The sequence below is a fragment of the Poecile atricapillus genome, chromosome Z (genome assembly GCF_030490865.1).
Source record: "Poecile atricapillus isolate bPoeAtr1 chromosome Z, bPoeAtr1.hap1, whole genome shotgun sequence".
In the NCBI taxonomy this organism is placed as follows: Eukaryota; Metazoa; Chordata; class Aves; order Passeriformes; family Paridae; genus Poecile; species Poecile atricapillus.
The window spans coordinates 107325426-107348732 of record NC_081289.1 but is presented as its reverse complement, the minus strand read 5'-3'; the positions used below and the strand labels follow the sequence as shown (position 1 = coordinate 107348732).

Sequence of the window (23307 nt, the reverse complement as noted above, 5' to 3'; positions counted from 1 at the left end):
AATTTTGAGACACTAGTGCCTTTATTGTTGCCTCTGTTGTGCTCATCCTGCAGTATGGGATAACTAAACATAACACTTTACAGGTTTATATTATGTCTTTTATCCTGGAGGCCTTTAAGAGAAAAGTGAGCTGTTTCAGGAAACATTCCATATATAGTTTGAATAGGTCAAGGTCAGTCACTCTGCTGTCAGGCTGTGGTGCTTAGGGCTTGATATTTACCCCTGAATGTCTTTCTCTGCCAGATTTATATTTTATATATGCTAAAATGTTTAAAAGTTACTTATAAGAATCTTTATGTTGATATCTCCAATTTCTTTGATTCAGGTATTTTAGCTTCTTTGTGTTTTTTTCCTGGAATAGTGCCTATTCTAGCAATAATACTTTGCTAGTTAACACTTCTATTTATTACCAAAGCACTTACATTGTATTAACCAGATAAAGAGAATTACCAAGTTTTTTGAGGACTATCTGTGCAATCACTTTCGGTTTCAGCAATTAAAATCATCAGCTGTCTAATAAAAAAAGTTAAAACAGTGAGGTCTCCAGTCCTGCTTCTCAGCTTAAATCTGATGGACTAGGCAATTAAATCCAGATCCACAGATAAGAGCACATTTTAGACAAGTAGAGTTAATGGACCATGAGGGCGTTGTCCTGTTTGCTAATGGAGAATGCTGAGCTGGGATCACCACCAGCATACTGAGAAAAGATATTTAGCCTTCAAATGTTCAGTGGCTGTGGGATCACAGCTACAGAAGCATGGTTGTAGTTATTCTTTTGCTGTTATTTGTGGGTTTTCCAAGCAAGGCTAACACCCTTATTCCAGGAGCCAGCCCGTGGCCTCTCTCCAGGGCCACCCTGGCCAATCTACCCACAAGACATCAATATGATGGATGGCGAAGCAATGGCGTTTATTGCAGGGGAATTTGACAATTTATAACCTAGGGTCATTGTGTTACTCCCATCTACATACGTCACACCTAAGTGCTATTGGCTAATTGCAGGTTTTGCTATCCTAACAGAGAGGGGGTCTAACAGCTTCCCGTTACAATCCCGAATTCTTCCGCAGCGCAATGCCCTAAACTACAACAGTTATTCTTTTAGGAGTAATGTATTCTGGAGAGACTTTTAGAGTGCCCTTTATTTGAAATGGTGAGTTTGAGTGTTATTAAATAGAGAATCTTAATTTTTACTTCTCCTCTTCAGGAGCAAGCCCTATATTAACATGGCATTAACAAAACTAACTTCCATCCTTGGTCCAAACACTTGGCTTTGTCCCACATGTGTGTAATACCGATTGAAGGCACTGTTTGTTTCTTTCAGAGATTCAGCACAGTAAAACATCACATGCATTTATTTAGAATCATGGAAGCATTTAGGGTTGAACAATAACTGTAATATCAGGATCTAACCATTAGCCCAGTATTCCTAAGTCGACCACTAAACCATGTCCCTAAGTCCCACATCTATATGACTTAAATACCTCCAGGAATGTTGACTCCACCACTTTTCTGAGCAGCCCATGACAGTGCTTGACAAGCCTTTTAGTGAAGAAATTTTCCTGATATCCAATCTAAATCTCCTCTGGCACAACTCAAGGCCATTTCCTATAGTCCTGTCACTTGTTTCATGGCAGAAGAAACACCCAGCTCACTACACCCTCCTTTCGGGCAGTTGTAGAGAGTGATAAGGTTCCCCTTGAGCCTCCTTTTCTCCAGGCTAAACAACCCCAGCTACCTCAGCAGCTTCTCACAGGACTTGTCCTCCAGACCCTTTAACAGTTCCATTTCCTTTTCCTGGCCATGCCTCAGCACCTCAATGTCCTTCTTACCATGAGGAGCCAAAAACTGAACACAGGATTTGAGGTGTGGCCTGATCAGTGCTGAATGCAGAGCGACAATCACTGCCCTGCTGCTGCTGGACACACTGTTTGTAATACAAGCAGGATGCTACTTGAGTTGAGGTGTAGGGTTTGGAGGAGCCTGAGCATCTTTTCAGTTTCCAGTTGTCAGAAAACTGGCTTTGCTTTCAAATACTTCTTTCAAGAAATAGCTTTATGACTTTGTTTCTGATTGTAGACAGAAAGAACAGTATTGAAAGCATAAAAATGTGAAGTAATAGTTGGCTACCAGCAGAGTGTAAATGGTAGTTTTTGTAACAGTAGCTCTGAACATGCAAAACCAGAAGTGGATATCATGAGGACGCGTTGTCAGTGAAGAGATTAATGGAAAAAAGAAATACTTTACAGCACTTTCCCTCTTCACTGAAAAATATATTATTTCATGCTGACTTCTTTCATTCATTCCTTTTATTTCTTTGGGTGAACGGGGGAGATATTTAGTAGTACTTGGATGGAAGTAGAACCCAGAGTTCTAAAGGCTAATGAATTAGTGTTGTTTAAGTGTTCAAAAGGGCAATTAAGTTTTCTGGAATTAAAAGACATTATCAAATATAGTCAAAAAACCCTAAAGGATTCCTCCACAGTTGTGAGGAATTTAGCTAAAAAATTGTTTCCCCATTTTTTAAATAGTCATTTAGCCTTTGTTTTTCATTGCACTTTCAGCAGTTGTGCTTAAGCTGCAATCAAAAGTACTTTTTCTTGCAGTGTTAGCAAAACCATTCCTGTGTATCAGGTATGTATAATTGTATAATATGTCTGATTATTACTCAGAACATTTCAAGTAAAGTTCTTTGACTAACGTAGTGACACTTCCTTCCTCATTTTAGTATGGAAGAACACCTTTACACTTGGCAGCAAACAATGGCATTCTTGATGTTGTCCGATACCTTTGCCTTACCGGTGCCAATGTAGAAGCATTAACCTCTGTAAGTATTGAGAGATGCTCTTCTTCTTCTTCTTTTATGCATGATAGTAGAAAAAGAACTCACAGAGAGGCGTAGGAAAAGGACATTACATTTTGAAATTTAAAATAAAGGCTGTTGTATGTTATACAACATGAGTGGTATTTGTTATATCTCTCTCATCTACTTGTTCCCTTCTTCTAAATTTGGAACTGATTATGGTATAGTACAGCTACCACTTCATCTACACCTAATAATTTCTTTGTCTAAGAATTACTTGTATCATTGTGTTTTCTGTAAGCACAGTGAGTCACTTCACAAAGATGTACGTCATTTCACATCACATTTGAGAAACATACAAATACACTGTATGCATCTTAAATATTTTTCTTGCTTTGAGGGGGTTAAAAAGTTCTGGTTTTATGGTGGGAGATGTGTGGTTGCATGGATGAGTGAACTAGCATGAGAGTATCCTTGTAAACTAAATCATTCATGTCAGATCAGCCAGCACCACTGCTTCCAGTTAGTAACACTGGAGGCATTTTTTCATTCTCAGTAAGGTGAGAAAAATCCTTCTAATGACATACTCACAGCAGGAATGAAGTGTCCTTCATCATGTGCACGCCAAATTATAGACATCATGCATTACGTGTATTTTGAACAAACTAACCATGATTTGTTTTCAGATCCAGTGGATCATTTTACATTGCAGCTCACTGTAACCAATGTATTCTGCTTAGAAATAACTACTGCTGTGTATGAGGAAGACATGTTGTCATTAGATTTTAGTTGAGTCCACATTTTTCAGAGTTCTTATTCTTAACAAATTATTCCTGAGATGGCTGAAATGGAGGGGGGAAAAGAAGAAAACTTCTGTATCAGTTGCTCTATGCATTTGGTATAATATAAAATACTAATTTTTGTGTTGTTTTCCTCTAGATTTAGCACTGCAGTTTTGTCTTTTAAGCACAGATCTTATGTAGGAGGAGAATGCAAAAAAAAAAAAAAATTGGAATTGTAGCTTAAACAAGTTTAGGACTTATTAATTACTTTTTGGTAACTACTGGATTGTATATTGCCATGTCCCCTATTAATAATAATGACATTTCCATGCAGTGGACTTGGTAGGATGCTCTACAGATTTCCTTTGTCACCCGTTTTTTGTCTTTTTTGTTGGTTTATTACATCCCATTGTGTATATGTATTTGCACTACTACGTACTGTAGAGATGAGATAAAAGAAAAGGGTGATGAGGGAATTCTTGAGCTGTTGCACTTCATTTGTGTCATATATGACAGCTGTGTTGTTATAATTGCCTCTGTGGACACTGTCCTTCCAAGATAAAAGTACATTTTGTCTCTTTCGGTCAGTGTGAAGGACATAACAAAATAAATAGTGCTGATACTAAATCTATCAGGAGCAGTGTACTGAATATTCATAGCCATCCATCATTCCAGCAGTGTGGTGGCAGAGAGAAGGAAAAAGGAGACGACCAGAGAACCTTGCATGTTATGATTTTAATATTTCTGTTTTGCATTGGTTTTCTAGAAGGCTGTTAAACTGTTCTGAAAAGTTTATTGACAGCTCTTTCTGAGCCAGTGCAGTAGAATTAATGGCCTTTTTCTTCTCTTAGTAAGCCATTTCTGAGGAACTAACTTTTCCAATTCCGTTAAGTAACTGGGCTATATTATGAATTCCTTGCCTTCTTTCTGGTTAAAGCCCATTTTGGAACTAGTCTATTTTTAATTTGATTGCCTGGATGGTGTTTAGTGACCTTAGAAAACCTTCCATTCCTGGAGTATACAATTATTTCACATGTTTAAAAATTGCCCCAAAACATCTGTTGTGCTCACTTGTTAACTGGCACCATGTTGTTGGATTTTCCTCATGGAAGTTTCTAAACCAACTTTAAAATTGTCAGACTGATTAAAAGCTTTGGATGCAGATGCTTGCAAATGCCACTTGAACTCAGGATCAGCTTTTGCAGCCTGTCTGATTTGCAATATAGGGAGCCAGTCAGCAATTGCAGTGAAATATTACCAGTGGGTGCAAGATAGGCTTTCATGGATCCTGTAGCCAAGCCCTTTTTATATGTCAGGTTTGTTTATCTATTGCTATACCACTGTGTAGATACTCTGTATTTTTCAGGAAAGACTAAAAATAACTTGCTATTTTGCTTGTGTATGTATTTTTTAATTCTTTTATCTAAGATAGAGAAATAAGCAAAGTACTCCTAAATTAGTTACCTCTTACCAAAATTTAGAACAATACATTAGCGTAAGGTTGCTGTAAGAGTCAAAGTAGTGGGCAATTTTTTAGTCTTTTCAGTATTAAACTGCTGATCTGTGAAACATAGGTAAATGACAAGACCAGAATACTGAAGGCAGCTTTGTTTCTCTTTTTAAACTTGCTGGTGCAATTTAAACTGCATCCCTTACAAGTTTCTTTTTTTCTGGAATCCTCCAGTGGCTAATATGCTGCTATCAGTCTTTATCCATTGGTAAACAAACATTCACCTGCTATTCTTGTGAGTCAATATGCTGATGTGTCCCTCCTTTGTGACCTTTCAAATCTGTTCTGTGGGCAATATCTAGAAATCACTATCACCCTCTAATTGGTGAGAAGAGAGATGGAATTCAGGGGGAGGAGTGTTGACTTTGCTTTCAGACTCTGGATTCAAAGTATCTTGTTACAGTGGCATCCAGATGTTCATCTGTAAAAGAAAAATGAAGGAACTACTGCTAATAATTTGTGTTTTTAACAGGATGGGAAAACAGCAGAAGATCTTGCCAGAGCAGAACAGCACGAACATGTAGCCAGTCTGCTTGCAAGACTTAGAAAGGTTGGGAATGCATGAATTTTAAGTGAGGTTTTCATCAAAGCCATTCTAAAAGCTGTTGCAAAATTCCTTTCTGCAATGGTGTCTTTTCTTTTTTTTCTTTTTCCTTTTTATATTTTTAATTTGAAATTATGCTCTCAATTAAAGCAAATATGTACATATTAAAGAAGCTGGCTAAGCTAGTCTGTACCACTGATTTATATCTATCAGTGTCTGACAGTGCCTAGCAAAGCATCTAAGGTGTTTAGCAGGAAATAAACTACTAAGTACATCCCCCAAGATGACTTATTTCCTCACCATCACCATTTCACTTAGATTAAGGTTATGAAGGATGTGGGGTTTGTGCCCCTTATGAAAATGTCAATAATGTGTGGAATAGTTGTATAAGACCTCAATGTCATCTTTTGATTCTGCAGTTTCAGTTTATCCAAATGTCTTGCCAACTAGAGCAAAAAGCTGACCTGGGCTTGCTGCAAGGCACTATGTCTGACACATCTGATATGCATTGATTAGTCAGATAGGCAGCATCACTCATGCTGGGAAGGTTCAGAGCCTACTTGCCTGAAGATTACAGGCAAGAGCCAGACCAGTTAAAATAATCCTTTTATAATTATAATGATGAGTCTTTGATTAGAGAAACTGAAATAAATGACCATTTCTATTGCTTGTAGACAATGGTGCAAACTGTGTATTGCTAAGGTAGAAGCAGAATTGTGTCCTTTACGCCTGCCAGCAAATCTGTACTTCCTAGGATTGTAAACTTAATGTGTATCAAGACATGAGAAAGTGCAAAGTTCAGACTTCCTTTGCAATGACAGCTTTTGTAAAGTTTGTCATAATAGGCTCCATTTTGTATAGTTACATCCCCACACCAAATTCTTATTTGTGTCTGCATGCAGGCAGGTAAATCTGTGATTTATTCATGATGTAAACATGAAAATAATACAAACTGACCTAGAACAAAGGAAGAAGGTCAGATAGATGTTTTTGAAAGAAACATTAGTAAACTGTAGCTCTCCTCTTGATAGTGGAATATACATTACTGAAGGCTTGTCTCTATATATGGTGAAAATGCGTTATACTTTGTAACAGAGAATCTGATCAATTGAAATTAACAAATTATATCTAACGGCAGAAAAATATTCTAGTACTACTTAAAATGGTCAATATCATCTAGCACAAAGCACACACCTTACACTTTCTTTTGGTGCTTGTGAAACATCTTGCCTCTAACACAGACACGTGAAGAACCTACTGCCATAGTGGCTCTTGTAGAGGATTCAGTATTAGCTGTAACAGTGCAGTGCTTGCACACTGTGACTAACTTACTAAATAAATTCCTGCTGGTGAGGAAGGAACAAAATTGTATGCACTACTGTTTCTGTCAAATTTCTCAGCTCAGTTGCTGCATGCTTATAATTCGGGGGGCTCATCCTACATGTAAATGGTTTCAGAACAATAGAGTCTCTCCCTCAGCTCCAAATGGGGGAATGAAGAAAGGGAAGATTAATCTAGTTCTTTTGCCCTCACACTTCTCTGCTTTCTCCCTGTTCCCTTGAAAATCACACAAACATGTGAAGTACAGAAAAAGTTGATGTAAAGGAAAGAAGAGAAGAAATGCACATTTTGTTGTTGGATGGTTCAGGTGATAGCTGTCACAGCAAAATTCTTCAGTTCTGCATATATATTCTGTAAGAGTATGTACATTGGTTAACCTTCTGAGACTGATGGGTTAGGAGAATGGGCACTGAAAGAGGCTAGTTTTGACACTTTGCTCTCTCCATTGGAGGTCAAAATAATTCCATTCACTGATTTGAGCCTGAAGATGTGCGATTTTCATGAAACATCAAGGTGGCTCTTGAGAGTGAGCATTAAGCTCTCCTGTGTGCATGTCCGGTAACCATGGCTTGCATGATGAACCAGATGAACACCAGTCTGGCAAGAAAGTGTATCTAAACCCCATGCTGAGTTTGTTGGAGGCAGAAGTTCCCTGCCATGAATTCTGATTTCTTCTTTGCATTGAATTTTAGGATACACACCGGGGGATTTTTATCCAGCAGCTGAGACACACACAGAATCCACAGCCTCGGATCAAACTCAAGTTGTTTGGATACTCTGGCTCTGGGAAAACCACCCTTGTGGAGTCCCTCAAGTGCGGCCTGATACGAAGCTTTTTCCGAAGACGTAGGCCTAGGCTGTCCTCCACAAACTCAAGCAGATTCCCCCCATCTCCTTTGTCTTCCAAACCTTCAGGTATGGTTTTGAGCCATGTTTGTATGTGAGAGAGAAAACAGTTTCTTCTTATTCTCTAAGGTTCTAAGAAGAGGCTGTTGGCTGCACTGCAAAAGACAGGACAGCCTAATCACATAAGAAACAAAAGAAAAAGGGAGAGGGAATTGATTGACTTCTCTGTGCGTAGGCTTGTATCTAAAGTAAGAGGAAGAGGACCAGCAAGTATGAAGGATATATGAGTAGTTAAGGTTTTGTTTGCTTACATGCTGCATAAGTGAACTTGCAGAGTGGAGGACAGGACTTGTAAACACTGCTGTTTATTTTTCACAAAAGGTCCTAGGCTGCAAATATCAGTGTCATTACTAGCTTCCTTTTTGCTGGAGGAACTTCAATAAACACCACATAACTGGAACAGTTGCTACATCTCTATGTGATTTTTAAGTAATAACAGGTTTCAGAACTGCCTCTGATGCCTTGGAGTGCTTTTCCTTAAGGCAGAGGATTGAATTAGCCCACTTAGAGCTGTCTGAAATTGTCTTCAAACAAGCTGAAAATGGAAGTTTTCTAAACTGAAGTAAATGTTTGCAAATATTAGGGAACAGATTGCTCATGTAGCACCAGCTGGCCTGTGCAAAGTAGGAAGAGCTACAAGGTGTGGAGAAACTAGCTAGGTTTATATTTAAACCTAGCGTGCCCAGTTTTTGAAGAACCCACAGGGGGACAGTGGAAAGACCAATGAACCATTTGTCCCTTTTCTAACACTGGGAGCCTACACAAGCAAGCAAAGCATCTTAAGGAGCTCAAGCTCAAATTGATGTTTAGAAGTGGTCTTACTGGGTAACTTACAGACGAGGCCAGGGTTGCCTTTTGTAAAAAGAAAAAACTTCTGGATAATACTTGCAGGTTTGGACTTCGTTCATAATTTTTAAGTAATATTAGAACAGTGCTAGTAGTAGTTTTTATTTCTACTTTCTCTCTATTCACCTGAGGAAGATAATAGGGCATTCACAGAGTGGCTTAACAAGGCAAGATCCATGCCACAGAGATTGTTACTGCATTTGATGTTTACTTAACAGCAGGGCCTCACATCTGTGACAACAGAAAAAAAGAATTTGATTAAATTAATCAATCAAAAGTTCTTGATTTATTTATCTTAATTTACTGTGTCATACAAAGGGCGATAAATCACTCACGGAATATCCATTCCTGAAGGCAGTACAGGAACATTTTGACTAAAGAAAGATTTTTTTTTTTTATGTGTTGGCTGGTAACAGAACCAAAGAAGAGGTGTTACGTGCTCACACCATCATAAAATCAGAAAGATTGCCAGTCACACTGGCAAATCAGTGTAGAAACAAAGGTGAATTTGAAGCATGCCCTTCAAAAGAGCTTGCCTATATATAAAGCCAGAAAGATATGCAGTTCTATACATACAAAGCTATTATGGTGTTATTTTAACATCTGGAAGTCTGGGGTTTGCTTCTTTCTGTATATGTTCTTTTGGGATGCAAATCACTATATAGCATGTAAATTATATTATGGGCTAATTGACGTAATCAGATAAATATTTAAATCAGCACAACTTGGTCTGTACTTGGTCACATGATTGGTTTATATGTTTGTTTAAATTCTAAAAATAAGTAAAAAATAAATGTGCAAATTCACTAAGTATTTATTTACGAGAGCCGAAAGATTTAAAATACTACACTAGTATTTTGAAACATGAAAGTGTAGTTTTACAGCTAACAGGTAATCTCTTTCTATTGTATAATCCAAATATTAGAATTTGTTGACTAGTAAAGGAAAGAAATTCTTTATCCACTAGATGGTGCAAGTCAGTTAAAAAGCCCTTTTGTTTCTCATTTTTGCTCTGGGAATCTGAATGAACAAAAAATTTAAAAATTGCTTATTAGTAAAATAATTTTGGATAAGGGCCTGATTTTCTCCACTGCTATCCCAGAGACACTTGTTACATGGGGATATTATTTTATCCTTACTTATAGGAATCAATAATACAAATATGTGACATTCTTATGCCGATAACAATAGATCATGCAATGAAATTGTAGCCCTTAGCTAAAAAAAAAAAAAAAAGGTAGTATATCTTTGCAACATAGAGCTTTAACTATTCAAACCTTTCATACATATAAATTTCAGTTTTCCAGGCTTCTCACTCAGAGGTATATCTGATAATGGACATAAGTGCTTTATAGGATCATTCTAATATTTTCCTTTTAATCATTCAGAATAAGAATATAGTTTTGTATGCCCACAGCTTCAAAGACATCTCTTTTCTTTGAAGAGTACATTGGGCTTTTTAATCTGCTTTTATGGCTTGCATACTTGTTTTGAAGTGATCTTGTTGTGATTTTCAAATGGTTTGTAATCTCATTTTCCTTTCCCTGACCCAGTTTCAGTAAGTATTACGAATCTTTATCCCGGCTGTGAAAATGTCAGCGTGAGAAGCCGTAGTATGATGTTTGAGCCGGGCCTGACCAAAGGGGTATTAGAAACTTTGGTGTCACCTGCTCATCACTGTCACTTCTCTTCTGACGACCAGTCCACCAAGGCCATAGACATCCAGAATGCCTGGTTGCATGGTAAGAAGAGCCCTGGGTTGGGATGCTGCAGGACAGTTAATGCCATTTTACTTGTTTTTTTAAAATAAAAATGGTGAAGAAATCTGAGTTGGTTTAGTAGTGGCTGTGTTTGACAATCCAACACTAGTGGGATTAATTTGTTTGAGAAAGTAAATCTGCCTGAGGTTCTGTAACACTTGTAATATACATTTTAGTCATGTATGTCAGAACTTAATAGTATTACATAGGAATGTTTTTGAGAGAAGAAAAGAGAGATTTGGTATGAGAGGAGCAGGTCAGCGAAGTGGCTACCGGTATGAAGGCTTCTTCACCTATACTATATGTCATCTGGGGATTTTATCAGATTTAATACGGTCCCATTTAGTTCTCACCTTTTAAGTATATTCCCAGCTATGCAAAGAACATACCATTCTCACTCCATGTCAGGGCTGAAGCATATTTGGTGAGCCCTGGAGCTCATCAGTCATTGTGAGTGGAGCTTCTGATTTAATTTATTTTTTTGCAAGGAAACTAACTGCTCTGCAGTTGAAGCCAGTTAGCAGGAAGAGGGTTCAATCACAGAAGGTGTAGTAAGTATACACATGGCTTTTGTCTCTGAGACCACACAAACTGCTTCTACTCCACCAGCCATATTAATTGTCATTTATATGAGTGATCAGGTCTCCTTCATAAGGAAGATGTTTCGTGTGCTTTGGCAGCTGCAATTTTAAAACTGAGTATTAATCAAGGGTTTACTTGGAGACAGAAACCTGCACAGTAACAAATGCAGTGACAAAACATTTATTCTAGGTGCTGAAGAGTTTGCAGAGTAGCTAAAGCTTGTTCTTTGTGCAGGCTAAATTCTTCAGTATTTCTTCTTTCAGTATAATTCGAAGCCCAGTCAAATTTTGCAGGAAACGGAGTTGTGCCATGGATTGTCAGAAGGACTTTCTTTTCTTTCTCTGTACTGTCTTGATACCGAACAAAGTGTACACACAGGTGAACTCTTGTGTGGCTGTACTCATAACAGCAGGTTGGAGTGTTCTGACTTCTCTCCTTCTAGAAGTTTGAAGCGCCTCTTCATCACCATTTATTTAGTTAGTAGTAGTACAAATGCGGCAGAGGTCACTCTGATCAAATGGTGCATCTGGGAAGTGCAACATACTAACATTTTTCTCACCCAAAGCTAAAGGAGATGACAAAAAGAAGCATGGAGCTCTTGGAACCCTTAACATGGTGATTCTTCATCCCTGATTAACCAACAGTGTAAAACAAAGCAACTTCTTTTTACAGTGTGCTTCAGTGTTTTTTAAAATCAATGGTGGCATATTAAGAAGCATAATTAATAAAAATATTAAGCTTTTTTGAAGTGAACAGAATGGGAGCTATTATTAATGGTTTTCAAGACAATTACAAGATCTGCTGCTGTTGTTCAAAGCAAAGCTCAATTTAATTGCATAAGACTTTAATTGTTATGCCTATAACAGAGGTACTTACCTATGCCATCCAGCTAAATGTCCTATAGAAGGAATGTGAGAGAGGAAGATTTTGAGGGTCCAACTGCTAAGCCTTGGAGACTGACTGAAACTCATTCCCTTTGCTCATGATTGCATTTTCAGTCTTGCTTTCTCACACGCATACAGTTTATGTTTGTGAAAGTTTAAATCAGATTAAATGTTTTGTTTATATTACCATGGCCAGAAAATGTTTCATGCTTACTGATGAAGTGTAATCTCTTCATCTGTTCGTCTGTTTTTCAGGAGTTGGTGATTTCAGCATCTGGGAATTCTCTGGGAATCCTGTGTACTTCTGCTGTTATGATTATTTTGCTGCAAATGATCACACTGCAATTCACATAGTGCTTTTTAGTCTTGAGGAGCCTTATGAAATCCAGTTAAACCAAGTGACCTTTTGGCTCAATTTCCTGAAATCATTGGTCCCAGTTGAGGAGCCAATAGGTAAGTTCTCATGCTTGTTAATGAAGTATTAGAGATCTGTAGAATAAAGCTTCTTGTATTTCTCTGCAACTCTGTACATCATCTGTGTTTGATCTTCATCCCCATGTATTCAAACAAACTTTACATTAGGTTTTTTGGCAAAAGGGAATTTTATCTGTGGAAGAAGCCAGAAGAATTGCACACACCACTTTAGTTCAATTAAAAAGTGTCACCAAGTACAGTGCAATATCTTGTGGCACTGGTGTTAGCGTTCAGGATCACACACAACCACGAATGGTTATATGAAGGTGCTTTATTTAAAGAGCTCTGGGTGTCAGGGGTACACATACCCAAATCTGACCCGATTTGAGTTTTCAAGTTGAACATATTTTATACTCTATCATTATGCAACTTACATATTAATTATTAAACTTACATTGTTCTATTGTATGCATTGTTTTTACCCAAGCATGAATTTCTCATGATCCCCCCTAGCCCCCTAACATGGTTCCCCATGTTCTCTAAACAATAATTATATCTAATCACATCTAACAATTCTATCATTTAACATATACTGATTACACAGGTGCAGCTTGACCTGGTCTTTAGCAAGCACAAGGCTTAACATTTCCCAGGGCCTGCTTTTCCCAGGGCTTTCCAAACCTAAGTCCCCAAATTTTCTAAGATTTTGGAACCTTTTACTATCACTGGGATTTACATCTGTACATGGCAGATGAAGTATTATGTCAGATAAGCTGTCAAGAGTGTTTCAAAACCAAGTTTAGACACATTGCTTAAGTTCCTCTTACATCTAACCGCAATAAACAATATTTTCAGCATAAATTAGTCATGTCAGTGACAGCAGGACAGAGCAGTATTATGGAACAGAATTACCCCTTAGTATGTGCAGCTTTCATGTGTTTAACTAGAGTTCTAGTTAGACTTCAAATGTGATAACTGTTTGGTGCTGATGGACAGAAATCAGTCTTTCTTTTAAATTTCATATATGCTCCAATTTTGCACAGGTTTTAAGTAATTTGTTTTCTATTCAGGCTTACTGAAAGTTACTTGGTGGGCAAACTTAAATTAACTTAAATAACATTTTTCTTAAAAGATCTAGTAGTCCACGTGTATATACAGTAAATTATAACTTGTTTGCATATATAGATGAGTATTTGTCTGCAGACTGTGACAGTTTCTTGGATTAACCAAGCTCTGACACGTGTCTTGGTTCTGTGATTGGAAAGACTATTCCAGTCATCTGATCTAACTCAGCATTCTAGGACATTTGTAACAATGCTAGGAATTCACCAGACATGTATTAAATACTTAACGTTGTGCAAACAGTTATTTTCTTTCTCTTTCTGTGTTCTACCGTGCATTATCTCAGCCAGACAATGAGCCAAAGCCAACCCTTGGTTTTCAGTTCAGGCATCTGCATTCTTTTATTTTCTATTTTAGATCAAATTACAATGTTAATAATATCAGCATTTGGATCTAACCAACAACAAATTACCTGAGGAAGTTAAAGCTCTGATATTTGCAAAACAGTGACAAAGCTGCAAATACAGCTAATTTGCAACTGCTGAAAGCTTTTTACAGATCCTCAGTCTCAGTTGATTTTTTCTTCTTGCTTATCTGATTATCAACATTACTTAGATACTTCACTTAAATCTGTGTTTATACTGATCAGCTCAATCTGGGTACCCATTCGTCTCTGTGTTGCTACAAATCTCTCAAGTAATATCCAGTAATTGATGTTTGCAGAAAAGTTAAAACTCTTGGAATTACTTTCCAGTTATTTTGTCCAAGTCCTTAGCTGCCAATTAAATAAATAAATTAATTAAAAGAAGATAATTAGAAAATTGCCTGGAAGTGTTATGCAGAGATATGGAGAAATAGCTTTTTATGAATTAATCAAGATTCTGTAGCTCTTAGTTGATGAGAACTGAGCAGTGATGTAAGGATATTTCTCCCATGTGACTTTTTTTTAAGGCTCAAAGAGCAGGATTGGGTGTACTGTGTCTTTTAAAAGTAGCTTAATGATGTCTTCTCTTTTCTGGGATATGAGTTTGAGAAAAGATTGAAAACTGTGTTCTGTACTGTCACCTCATTCATGCCATTTGTATCTTTCTTTCTCATTCTTCTTCATGGCTTCTGCCAGGCTTTCCTACTTAACTCTCACTTAAGTGAGAGGTCATTGTTTTTGTAAGTACTGCAAAGTAGCATTCATATCAACATATGAATGTTATAGATATTTGTGTTCCTACAATCCTCTATTCTGCACCTGTAATATTAAGGACTATTCAAAGTTTGTGCAAAACCCTTCCAAGAAGCTGCTGTTTCTAATTATTTTTTTCCTCAAGCTGTCATAGTTGAGTTAGTAGCCATATCATTAGCGCTACCAATTACTGTTTTTGTTAAACCAATAAAGTAACACAATATAAACGTATCTGATGTTATACAAGTAGTCTGGCTATTAAAACTGAGCCTAATACAGACAGTCCTATAAGCAGATAGTTGCCAGAGCACCAGCAGGTACACTGTTAATGGCTATGCTTAGAGTTGGTAAATCACTACAAAGGTGGCTGGTATGAAGAATGTAAAATGTATTTCTGCATTTCTGGCTCAGTATGAGCCATCTCCATAGGCATGCCTCATATTGAGGGAGTCCTCTTGTTTCTCTTCTAGCATTTGGTGGAAAGCTGAAAAGCCCCCTGCGTGTTGTTTTGGTTGCCACACATGCTGACATCGTCAATCTGCCTCGGCCTGTTGGGGGAGAGTTCTGGTATGACAAAGACATCTCCTTGTTGAAAGAAATCAGGAACAGGTAATGGGAAGTATATTTATACATCATGTTTAAACATGCTAATTGGAAAGAAAAATACTAAAATGCATTGGAATAGGTAAAAGGTTTTGTATGGCTTATATGATACTATGATATTTTGAATATGTTTAGGAAGCATATGTTGTGCTAAAATTGAAAAAATTACCAATGGTACAGTGAGTAAGCTGCCCTGAGTGAGCTAAAAAGAGCCAAGTGGTGTCAAAATTAATTGTGGTGTAGGCAGTCTCACCCTGTAAACACTGGGCTACATCCAAAGACCCATTCCAACTTTCTGTCTAACATCTTGGTTCTAGGGTTTTTTGCTGGTCTCAGAAAAGTAGGCCATTTTCAGCTAAAAACTCTGAATGCAAAAGAAGAAACTTTACCAGAGAGCTGCTCTTAGCTCTTTACTGATTTAGGATAGGTATGTAAAAAACTTAAATGAGGCCTGGAAGTACTCCCCACACAGTTTGCAGAAAGCTGGACATTGTGGAGTCACACAGGTGACAAGGTCATCCAAGAGGTACCTAGAAGATAGCAAAACTTCTAGAATTCTTCAGCAAATGCCTGGAGCACACGCTAATGGTAGATGGAAATAGGGAATTTTTCATAAACATAGAATTGTTTAAAGTAACAATACCTTATGTTCAGAGTAAGCATGTAAGTGGGAAACACTGGGTATGAAAAATCATCCACACCTGTGAGTATGGACACTTGTCTGGGCTGTACAAGGAACAGAAGTAGGAATTCCAGCACAGTGGTGTGGGGGAGGGTAGTATCTTAATTAATTATTAATTAATTAATTATCTTAATCAATTGAAATAAACCAATAGAAAAATACCTGTGTGTTATCTTTGGTGCTGAAATCCTTTTAAATGCAAATCTGTCCAGAGCTAGGCAAACAGGTTTGTGTGGTTGGAAAGTCAGAAGGAAGTGAGAAAGAGAGCTGTCGACAGCAATGACTACTAAACTATTTAAAGTGAGAAGAAAGCAAGCAACAGACATTAAGACCTTAAAAAGAATAAATTCCTGTAATCTCTTCTAGTAAAATGTTTTGTTTTGTAATTAAAAGTCATGTTGTGTAGTTACAATTTTCTTATGCATATTCACTCTTCATCCTGAGAGAAAACTATTTTCTCTTAATATCTCTGCTTATTTTCAGGAAAATTATACAGCAGCTACAGTGTCTGTGCTTATAAAATATCTCAGCATAATAATTACTTGGACTTCATAGTTCCTTGAGGAAAACAACTCTAGTATAATTTAAGATGGAAGTACAATTGTATTAAGAAATATAACAGATTTGGGGCTAAGTTAATAATAATTATTTTCCTTTAGATTTGGAAATGATTTGCAAATTTCAGAAAAGTTATTTGTCCTGGATGCTGGAGCATCTGGGTCTAAAGATATGAAGCTTCTCCGAAATCACCTGCAAGAAATAAGAAGCCAGATAATTTCTGTAAGTAGTGTCTAATGGTCTGGGTTGCATCAGCCAAAATGTGAACATCTTGTGTACTAATCTACTGTAAATTTCAAACTTAGAACAATGAAGCATACAGAAACCACTGTTTTCCAATTTCTAAGCCACACACTTGACAGGTCTTGTGATAAACAAACCCTTGACATCAAAGATTCAGTTGGTATTTTGAAAATAGTAGCTGTTTCGAGCAGATGACCAAAACACTCTCTGTTGAAAGGACAGAAGTTGATATTTCAGTTTAAAGTCACAGTTTTGGTTTTTGATTGGCAGTGATTGGATTTCAGCACTGCCCTCCCTTTTTTGGTTTTTCTAATCATGATATGCATCGTATTACATACATACAGCATAGTATTACAGAGAAAGAGAGAAATATATTATAAATATATTTCAGGGAAATAAGTTTTTTCACTAAAAACCCACCAGAGTAGAACAGTTTTCTCAACTGTTAGAAAAATAATTCCAAATATGTATATGTAAACTGAATATGTATTAAGCTTTTACTGCATTTTTAATTGAAAAACATTGCTTGCAGTTATATCTGTGTGAGTAGGTATATGCATGTAAGACTAAAGGTAAAGTGTAGCCATGATTTGATGTTATCACCATGAATCCATAGTGACTTCCATACTAAGGGTGACCAAGTCAAATTTTTTGTCGCCTGTGTTAAGTGGATTAATATTATGTTACACACCAATGAGATTTTCTGCAGCTACTTTTGAAGTGTATTTTTTGTAATTGATTAAAAGTGTATGTATTACTGAGTTAATTCTGTGGGTTGATGAAAATATTTGGATTCATGCAAAATTCAGTCTATTTTACATTCCTGATGGTCTCTTGATTTTGTGAGCTTTTCTTCTCTAAGAAAGCTTTATTATAGCTATCATCACTAGCTTGAAATCTGAAGAGATTTACTGCAAAGAAGTGGAAGCTGTGGCTTGAGAAGATAGCAAGAGGGCATCAGTGAAGTCTAAGGCAATCACTAAATCAAAGTACCACTTTTGTTTCTTAATACCCTGCTGCCTCACGTTTTGAGGTAAAATGATCATATGTACTGATGAGTACAGATTCTAAATAAATTCTGATGACTTCAGAAATAAGCATTAACTTATAGATGCATGACAGCAGCTCATGGTGATATTTGGAAAATTTGCTTATTTCAGTGAAAAAATTGGTTTCTGCAATTCACTTTTTTAAGAAAAGGTAGGTAGATCTTACAGCAAGCGAATGCCAGATGAAAGAGTAATGGTCCAGCACAAAGGGAACTCTTTAGATCTGAATATTCATTATGAATGCATCAGACCTCCATTAAAACAAAAAAAAAATAATACCACTATTTTCAAATGGATGTTTTCTGTACTTTTCTAAGACTTGTCCACCTATGACTCACCTGTGTGAAAAAATAATCTCCACACTGCCTTCCTGGAGAAAAATTAATGGACCCAACCAGCTGATGTCTTTGCAGCAGTTTGTGTATGATGTACAGGAACATCTTAATCCCCTAGCAAGCCAAAATGACCTACGGCATATTGCACAGCAGTTGCATAGCATAGGAGAAGTAAGTATTTTTATCTGAATTCCATCTCTTTATTTGCAAGATACTGTTCTGGTAGAATATTGCTTTATAAGTTTAAGCAAATGTCTGAAGTTGTTTGGTTTTTTTCTCTTCCTCTTAAGACATTGTGAGAAGTAGAGAATGCTTATTAATGCTTTCTATTATCATTATAGACCTTGTGGCTTCTATTTTGTTCAATGTAATCTCTTTGACACAGGAAGAATTAGAGTTTATTACTATAGTTGTAAGAATATAAAATACCCAGAAAGGATCATTATGTTATCAGCTTCATTGAAATGATCACTGCATATGAAAGATCTGTATGTGTCCATTAGAAATTGAGTAGTAGGTTAACACCTTTGCATAAATAGCTTGCAGGGCATGACTAGGCTTTCCAGCTGTGGGGCTCTAATCATTTCATTACTAGTGAAAAATAACAGCAAGATCTGGTTTTTGTTCTCAGTACTTGACATATATTTAAATGCACTATTGTTTTTTTTCCTGTGAGCAGTGTTAATCAAACTGTTCGGTCAGTCTGTTAGGAAGGTGAGAACGTGGGCTATCATCTTGTACTTCACAAGATGTAAACAGTAACTTTCATATTTATAAACAGATTAACATTATGCAGAGTGAAACTGTCCAAGATGTTGTGCTTCTGGATCCTCGCTGGCTCTGTTCTAATGTCCTTGGAAAAATCTTGTCAGTGGAGAACCCAAAAGCTCTCCATCACTACAGAGGTCGGTACACCATAGAGGACATCCAACGTCTGGTGACAGATAGTGACGTGGAAGAACTGATACAGATTTTGGATGCCATGGATATTTGTGCAAGGGACCTTAGCAGTGGAGCGATGGTGGATATTCCTGCTCTTATAAAGACTGACAATCTCCACAGGTCTTGGACAGATGAGGAGGATGAAGTGCTGATTTATGGTGGTGTTAGAATCGTTCCTGTGGAACATCTTACCCCATTTCCTTGTGGAATTTTTCATAAAGTTCAGGTGAATCTCTGCAGGTGGATTCATCAGCAGAGCACAGAGGGAGATGCTGATATACGTCTGTGGGTAAATGGATCAAAGATTATGAATCGAGGAGCTGAGCTTTTAGTGCTGCTGGTCAACCATGGGCAGGGTATAGAGGTTCAAGTTAGAGGACTGGAAACAGAGAAGATCAAGTGCTGTTTACTTCTGGATTCTGTGTGCAGCACTATTGATAACTTAATAGCCACAACCTTACCAGGTCTTCTGACTGGGAAATATTACCTTAGTCCTCAGCAACTGAGGGAACATCATGAACCAGTAATGGTCTACCAGCCTAGAGACTTTTTCCGTGCACAGAGTCAAAAGGAGACATCACTAACTAACACTATGGGGGGATATAAAGAGAGCTTTAGCAGTATACTGTGTTTTGGGTGTCTTGATGTTTACTCCCAGGGAAGCCTAGGAATGGATATTCATGTTTCTGATCTGAATCTACTTACCAGGAGAAAACTAAGTCGACTTTTGGATCCACCTGATCCAATGGGCAAAGATTGGTGCCTTCTTGCCATGAACCTGGGCCTCCCTGACCTTGTTGCAAAGTACAATACAAATAATGGAACACAAAATTATTTTCTCTCAAGCCCAGTTCATGCCCTTCTGCAGGAATGGAGTAATGCACCTGACAGCACTGTAGGCATACTAATGTCTAAGCTGAGAGAATTAGGTCGCAGAGATGCAGCAGATTTCTTACTGAAGGCATCTTCTGTATTTAAAATTAATTTAGATGCTAATGGTCAAGAGGCTTATGCCTCCAGTTGCAACAGTGGAACATCTTATAACTCGATTAGTTCTGTAGTGTCACGGTAAGAAGAGGTGTTTTTTGTGGGCAGCCTTTCAAAGTGCAGAAAGGATAAAAGATACAGTATAAAAGTTACAATGCATACTAATTTATGAGCTTTTGCATCAGAGGATCCTTCTCTGGCACCACCTTTTATGTGCATAAACTTACTACTCCTAACTGTGAATTGTTGCTCTTTATTAAAAAGACTGGTGTACTTCTGGTGGTTTAAAACTATTTCTGATTGAGAATGTGCTGCTTAATACTGCCATTTCAACTGGAAAGTCTTAACTTTTGGATTACGTACTGCAACTGTTTTCTATAATTCTCCCCATAAAAGTTAGGGGGAGAGGAATAGCACATGGTACCTTATATGTGTATGTTCCTTACATTATTTTTTTTTCCTTTTAACTATGTTCTCTGCTTAACATTTTTCTATATTTGTAAGGAGAGAAATCCACCATTTGTGGTCAGTCTGACCAAACTTAAGCGCATTGTTTTTAGCTGAAAAAGTGAGTGCCTTTTGCAGAAGGGAGAGTGCAGTTGATTTGAATGACCCTACTGGAGTTACAAGAACATGCTACCTCTGTTTCACTTAAATTGTCTGCATGCTTTTCATTGCAAGTGGTGCTTGCCTGTTAATTTTTCCTGCACTTCTAAGTCATTGGTGATGACTCACGCAGAGCATTCTTGTGCCAGTACTACAGGTATAGATGTGATACCTAATCAACTTCAATTAAAGTCAAATCATAATGTGAAAATCTTTTAACTTGCCAATTATCATGCTTCGTTATTTCCATGCACCTCAGGTAAAAGTTCATATCATTATAATAGAGCTCAAAAACACAAGTGTTGGATACTACAAATAATATTGTCTAGCTGTCGGTTGTAATTTGTGTATAACAAAGGTTTTATACTATTAGATCCTGCATTACTTACTTCCTGTACTTGAAAACTTTGATGGGGATAAAAAAAAAAAAAGGAAGCAAGGTTTCTTGCAGTGATAACTTTAAAATTGATATGAGGGAATATGACTCATTCTCTGTTCTAAAAAGCATGTAATTTTCATGGTGCGATATGTGTTTGTTTATATATATTGTATGTACATATATTAAGACTATTTTTTCCTTAATCTTACATTGTAGTAAATTTTAAAGGATTTTTCTACAAATAAACTGTTGCTTGTTGCATCCTTGTTGATCACATTCTGTTGCTGAAGGGTATCAAAACTTCTCTTTTCTTCAGAGTCAGAACTGAGGAGAGGCAATGCCTGCCTTCTGAAGTTCTGGGGACCTCCTGTTTGACTTCATGGGGATTTCTTAGTATGCTGCAGGAATATTTTTGGGGTTTTTTTTATTGCAGAGGTGGTCCCTGTGCAGCAGAGGGATCTGCATTCTTTTTAACAAATGGCAAGTTTGCTACATAGCTTTTCCTTTGTGGTTTTTCATAATAGAAAGCAAAACAGCAAATGTGAGTCTTTCATCAGGAATTCTCCAGATAATGCCATGCTGCAGAGAGAGAAGACACTGCATTAGAACTTGTGCTCAAACAATGGTCCTTTACATGAAATATCCCCTCATCACACAAGGTCCTCTGCTGGTGCTGCTTATTTAAAATCTCAGCATCTCTCCCTGATAGCTGCACAGTCATGGTATGGCACACTATGCAGGCATCTTTGCACAATAGTTCTGCCCTGCAAAGAATTTAAGCAAGATCTTAAAATGCTAGCTGCTGTTTCCCCCTGCCTTTGCCTATTTTGCCCTAGCTTTATTAAATCTTTCCCCAGGTTCCAGCTATTGCTGGGCTCCATAGTTAACCATTCTTTTAAAACCTAGTCCTCAATAAGAAGTATGGTTTATGAGCAGTCCTACCCTGAGCTCTCTGTGTTTTGATATTCTGCCCAATGCTGCTCTTAGTGGCTCAGTGCAGAGCCCAGCTCTATGCAGCCTGTATTTACCTCTGTCAACTAATGGCCACTTCCATACCTCCACTTCCAGCTGCAGACATGTTTAGTACTTCTGTCAGAGTCTGGAGGGGTCTTTCTCATGTCATAAAACTTTGTGTTTCTACCAGAAAAGGCTTCCTCCCCAGCCCACTTTCCCAAATGCTTTATGTACACTTGAGATGTGTGGTCAGCTTACCAATGCTGATTAACTACTTTTACTTTCTGTTTTTCCCTTCCCAACAGTATTTATCACATGTTTCTCACAGTTCCTTGTTTCCATTTACTATAAAATGCAGACCTGGGTGTATAAATTACTTAGTGGACTCTGTGATGAACCTTTGACTAGCAGTTACTGCATCATTTACGGTTTTCATGGTAATAAGCTCAGGAAATTGAATCACAGTCACAGGATAGCTTTGGATTCCTTTCTTATAAATCCTGTGCTACTGATAAAAAAAAATAAAAACTTTGATTCCTAGAATATAATTAGGGGATTAAAAAAAAGGCTAGGCAAGTGGTACATGTGAGTATCCCTTCTGTTGCTTCACTTGTATTAATGTATTGTCTTGTTTTGTGAATGTGATTAGCAGCAGAGCTTCATTCTGCACTTTTTAGAACCATGTTTAAAAGATGCAAAGATCCTGCCCTTACTCCAGAAATGGAGAAAACGGAGGTGTTTGCAAGGTCAAAGAAGTTTAGTCATAAGTGTACAGAATGTATAGTTCATGTAAGGAACATGGTAAGTTTAGCTCCTGACAGTGAACTGAAGCTGGATACTAACCATCTTTGTAGCTTCAGAGAAGAGCTGCTGAAACATAATATTGAGGATAAAGCAACAAATGACAATTTTCATTTTGTCTTCAAAATCTATAATAGAGACAAACTCTCAAGTTTGTTGCTCAAGGTCAAGATGCATTCCAGATTACTTTAGTTTAGGGAAGTATTCTACTGGCACCCTTCAAATCTTAAAGAAATTTTCTGAAGCAGATGGGGAGGAAGCAAACAGTTTGGTGCAGGCCATTTTCCCTGATTTCTCCCAAGCATGCAGCAGCATGCATCAAAGAAAGCGCTTCATATGGCTATTTTTATTGGGTGTTACTGGTTGTGCTGTCTTTGGAAGTTTTGTTGCTGACCTGACTGCTGAGTTTGGAAAGCCACAAGAGATCAGTGGTTACATGCAAATGATTTTAAGATGGGACAAGGGCATCCAGAGTCAGCCTTGGGTGGAGTTGGATATATGTTTATATGATTTTTTATGTTTATATTATTTTTGTGTTTATATGATTATATGAATTTTCT

At 37.4% G+C, this 23307-nt stretch overlaps 1 protein-coding gene across 1 annotated transcript in view; it reads left to right on the top strand.

The window, feature by feature from the left end:
* DAPK1 (death associated protein kinase 1) overlaps window positions 1–21253 on the top strand; it is an 85858-nt gene extending 64605 nt beyond the window's left edge. Inside the window, exons 18-26 of the mRNA XM_058827355.1 lie at window positions 2726–2824; window positions 5565–5642; window positions 7670–7892; window positions 10283–10471; window positions 12211–12408; window positions 15079–15217; window positions 16553–16673; window positions 18061–18249; window positions 18860–21253. Coding sequence (XP_058683338.1) covers window positions 2726–2824; window positions 5565–5642; window positions 7670–7892; window positions 10283–10471; window positions 12211–12408; window positions 15079–15217; window positions 16553–16673; window positions 18061–18249; window positions 18860–20092 — 2469 coding nt within the window. The 3' untranslated portion in view covers window positions 20093–21253. The remainder of the gene's footprint in view (window positions 1–2725; window positions 2825–5564; window positions 5643–7669; window positions 7893–10282; window positions 10472–12210; window positions 12409–15078; window positions 15218–16552; window positions 16674–18060; window positions 18250–18859) is intronic.
* The last annotated feature ends 2054 nt before the right edge of the window (window positions 21254–23307 follow it).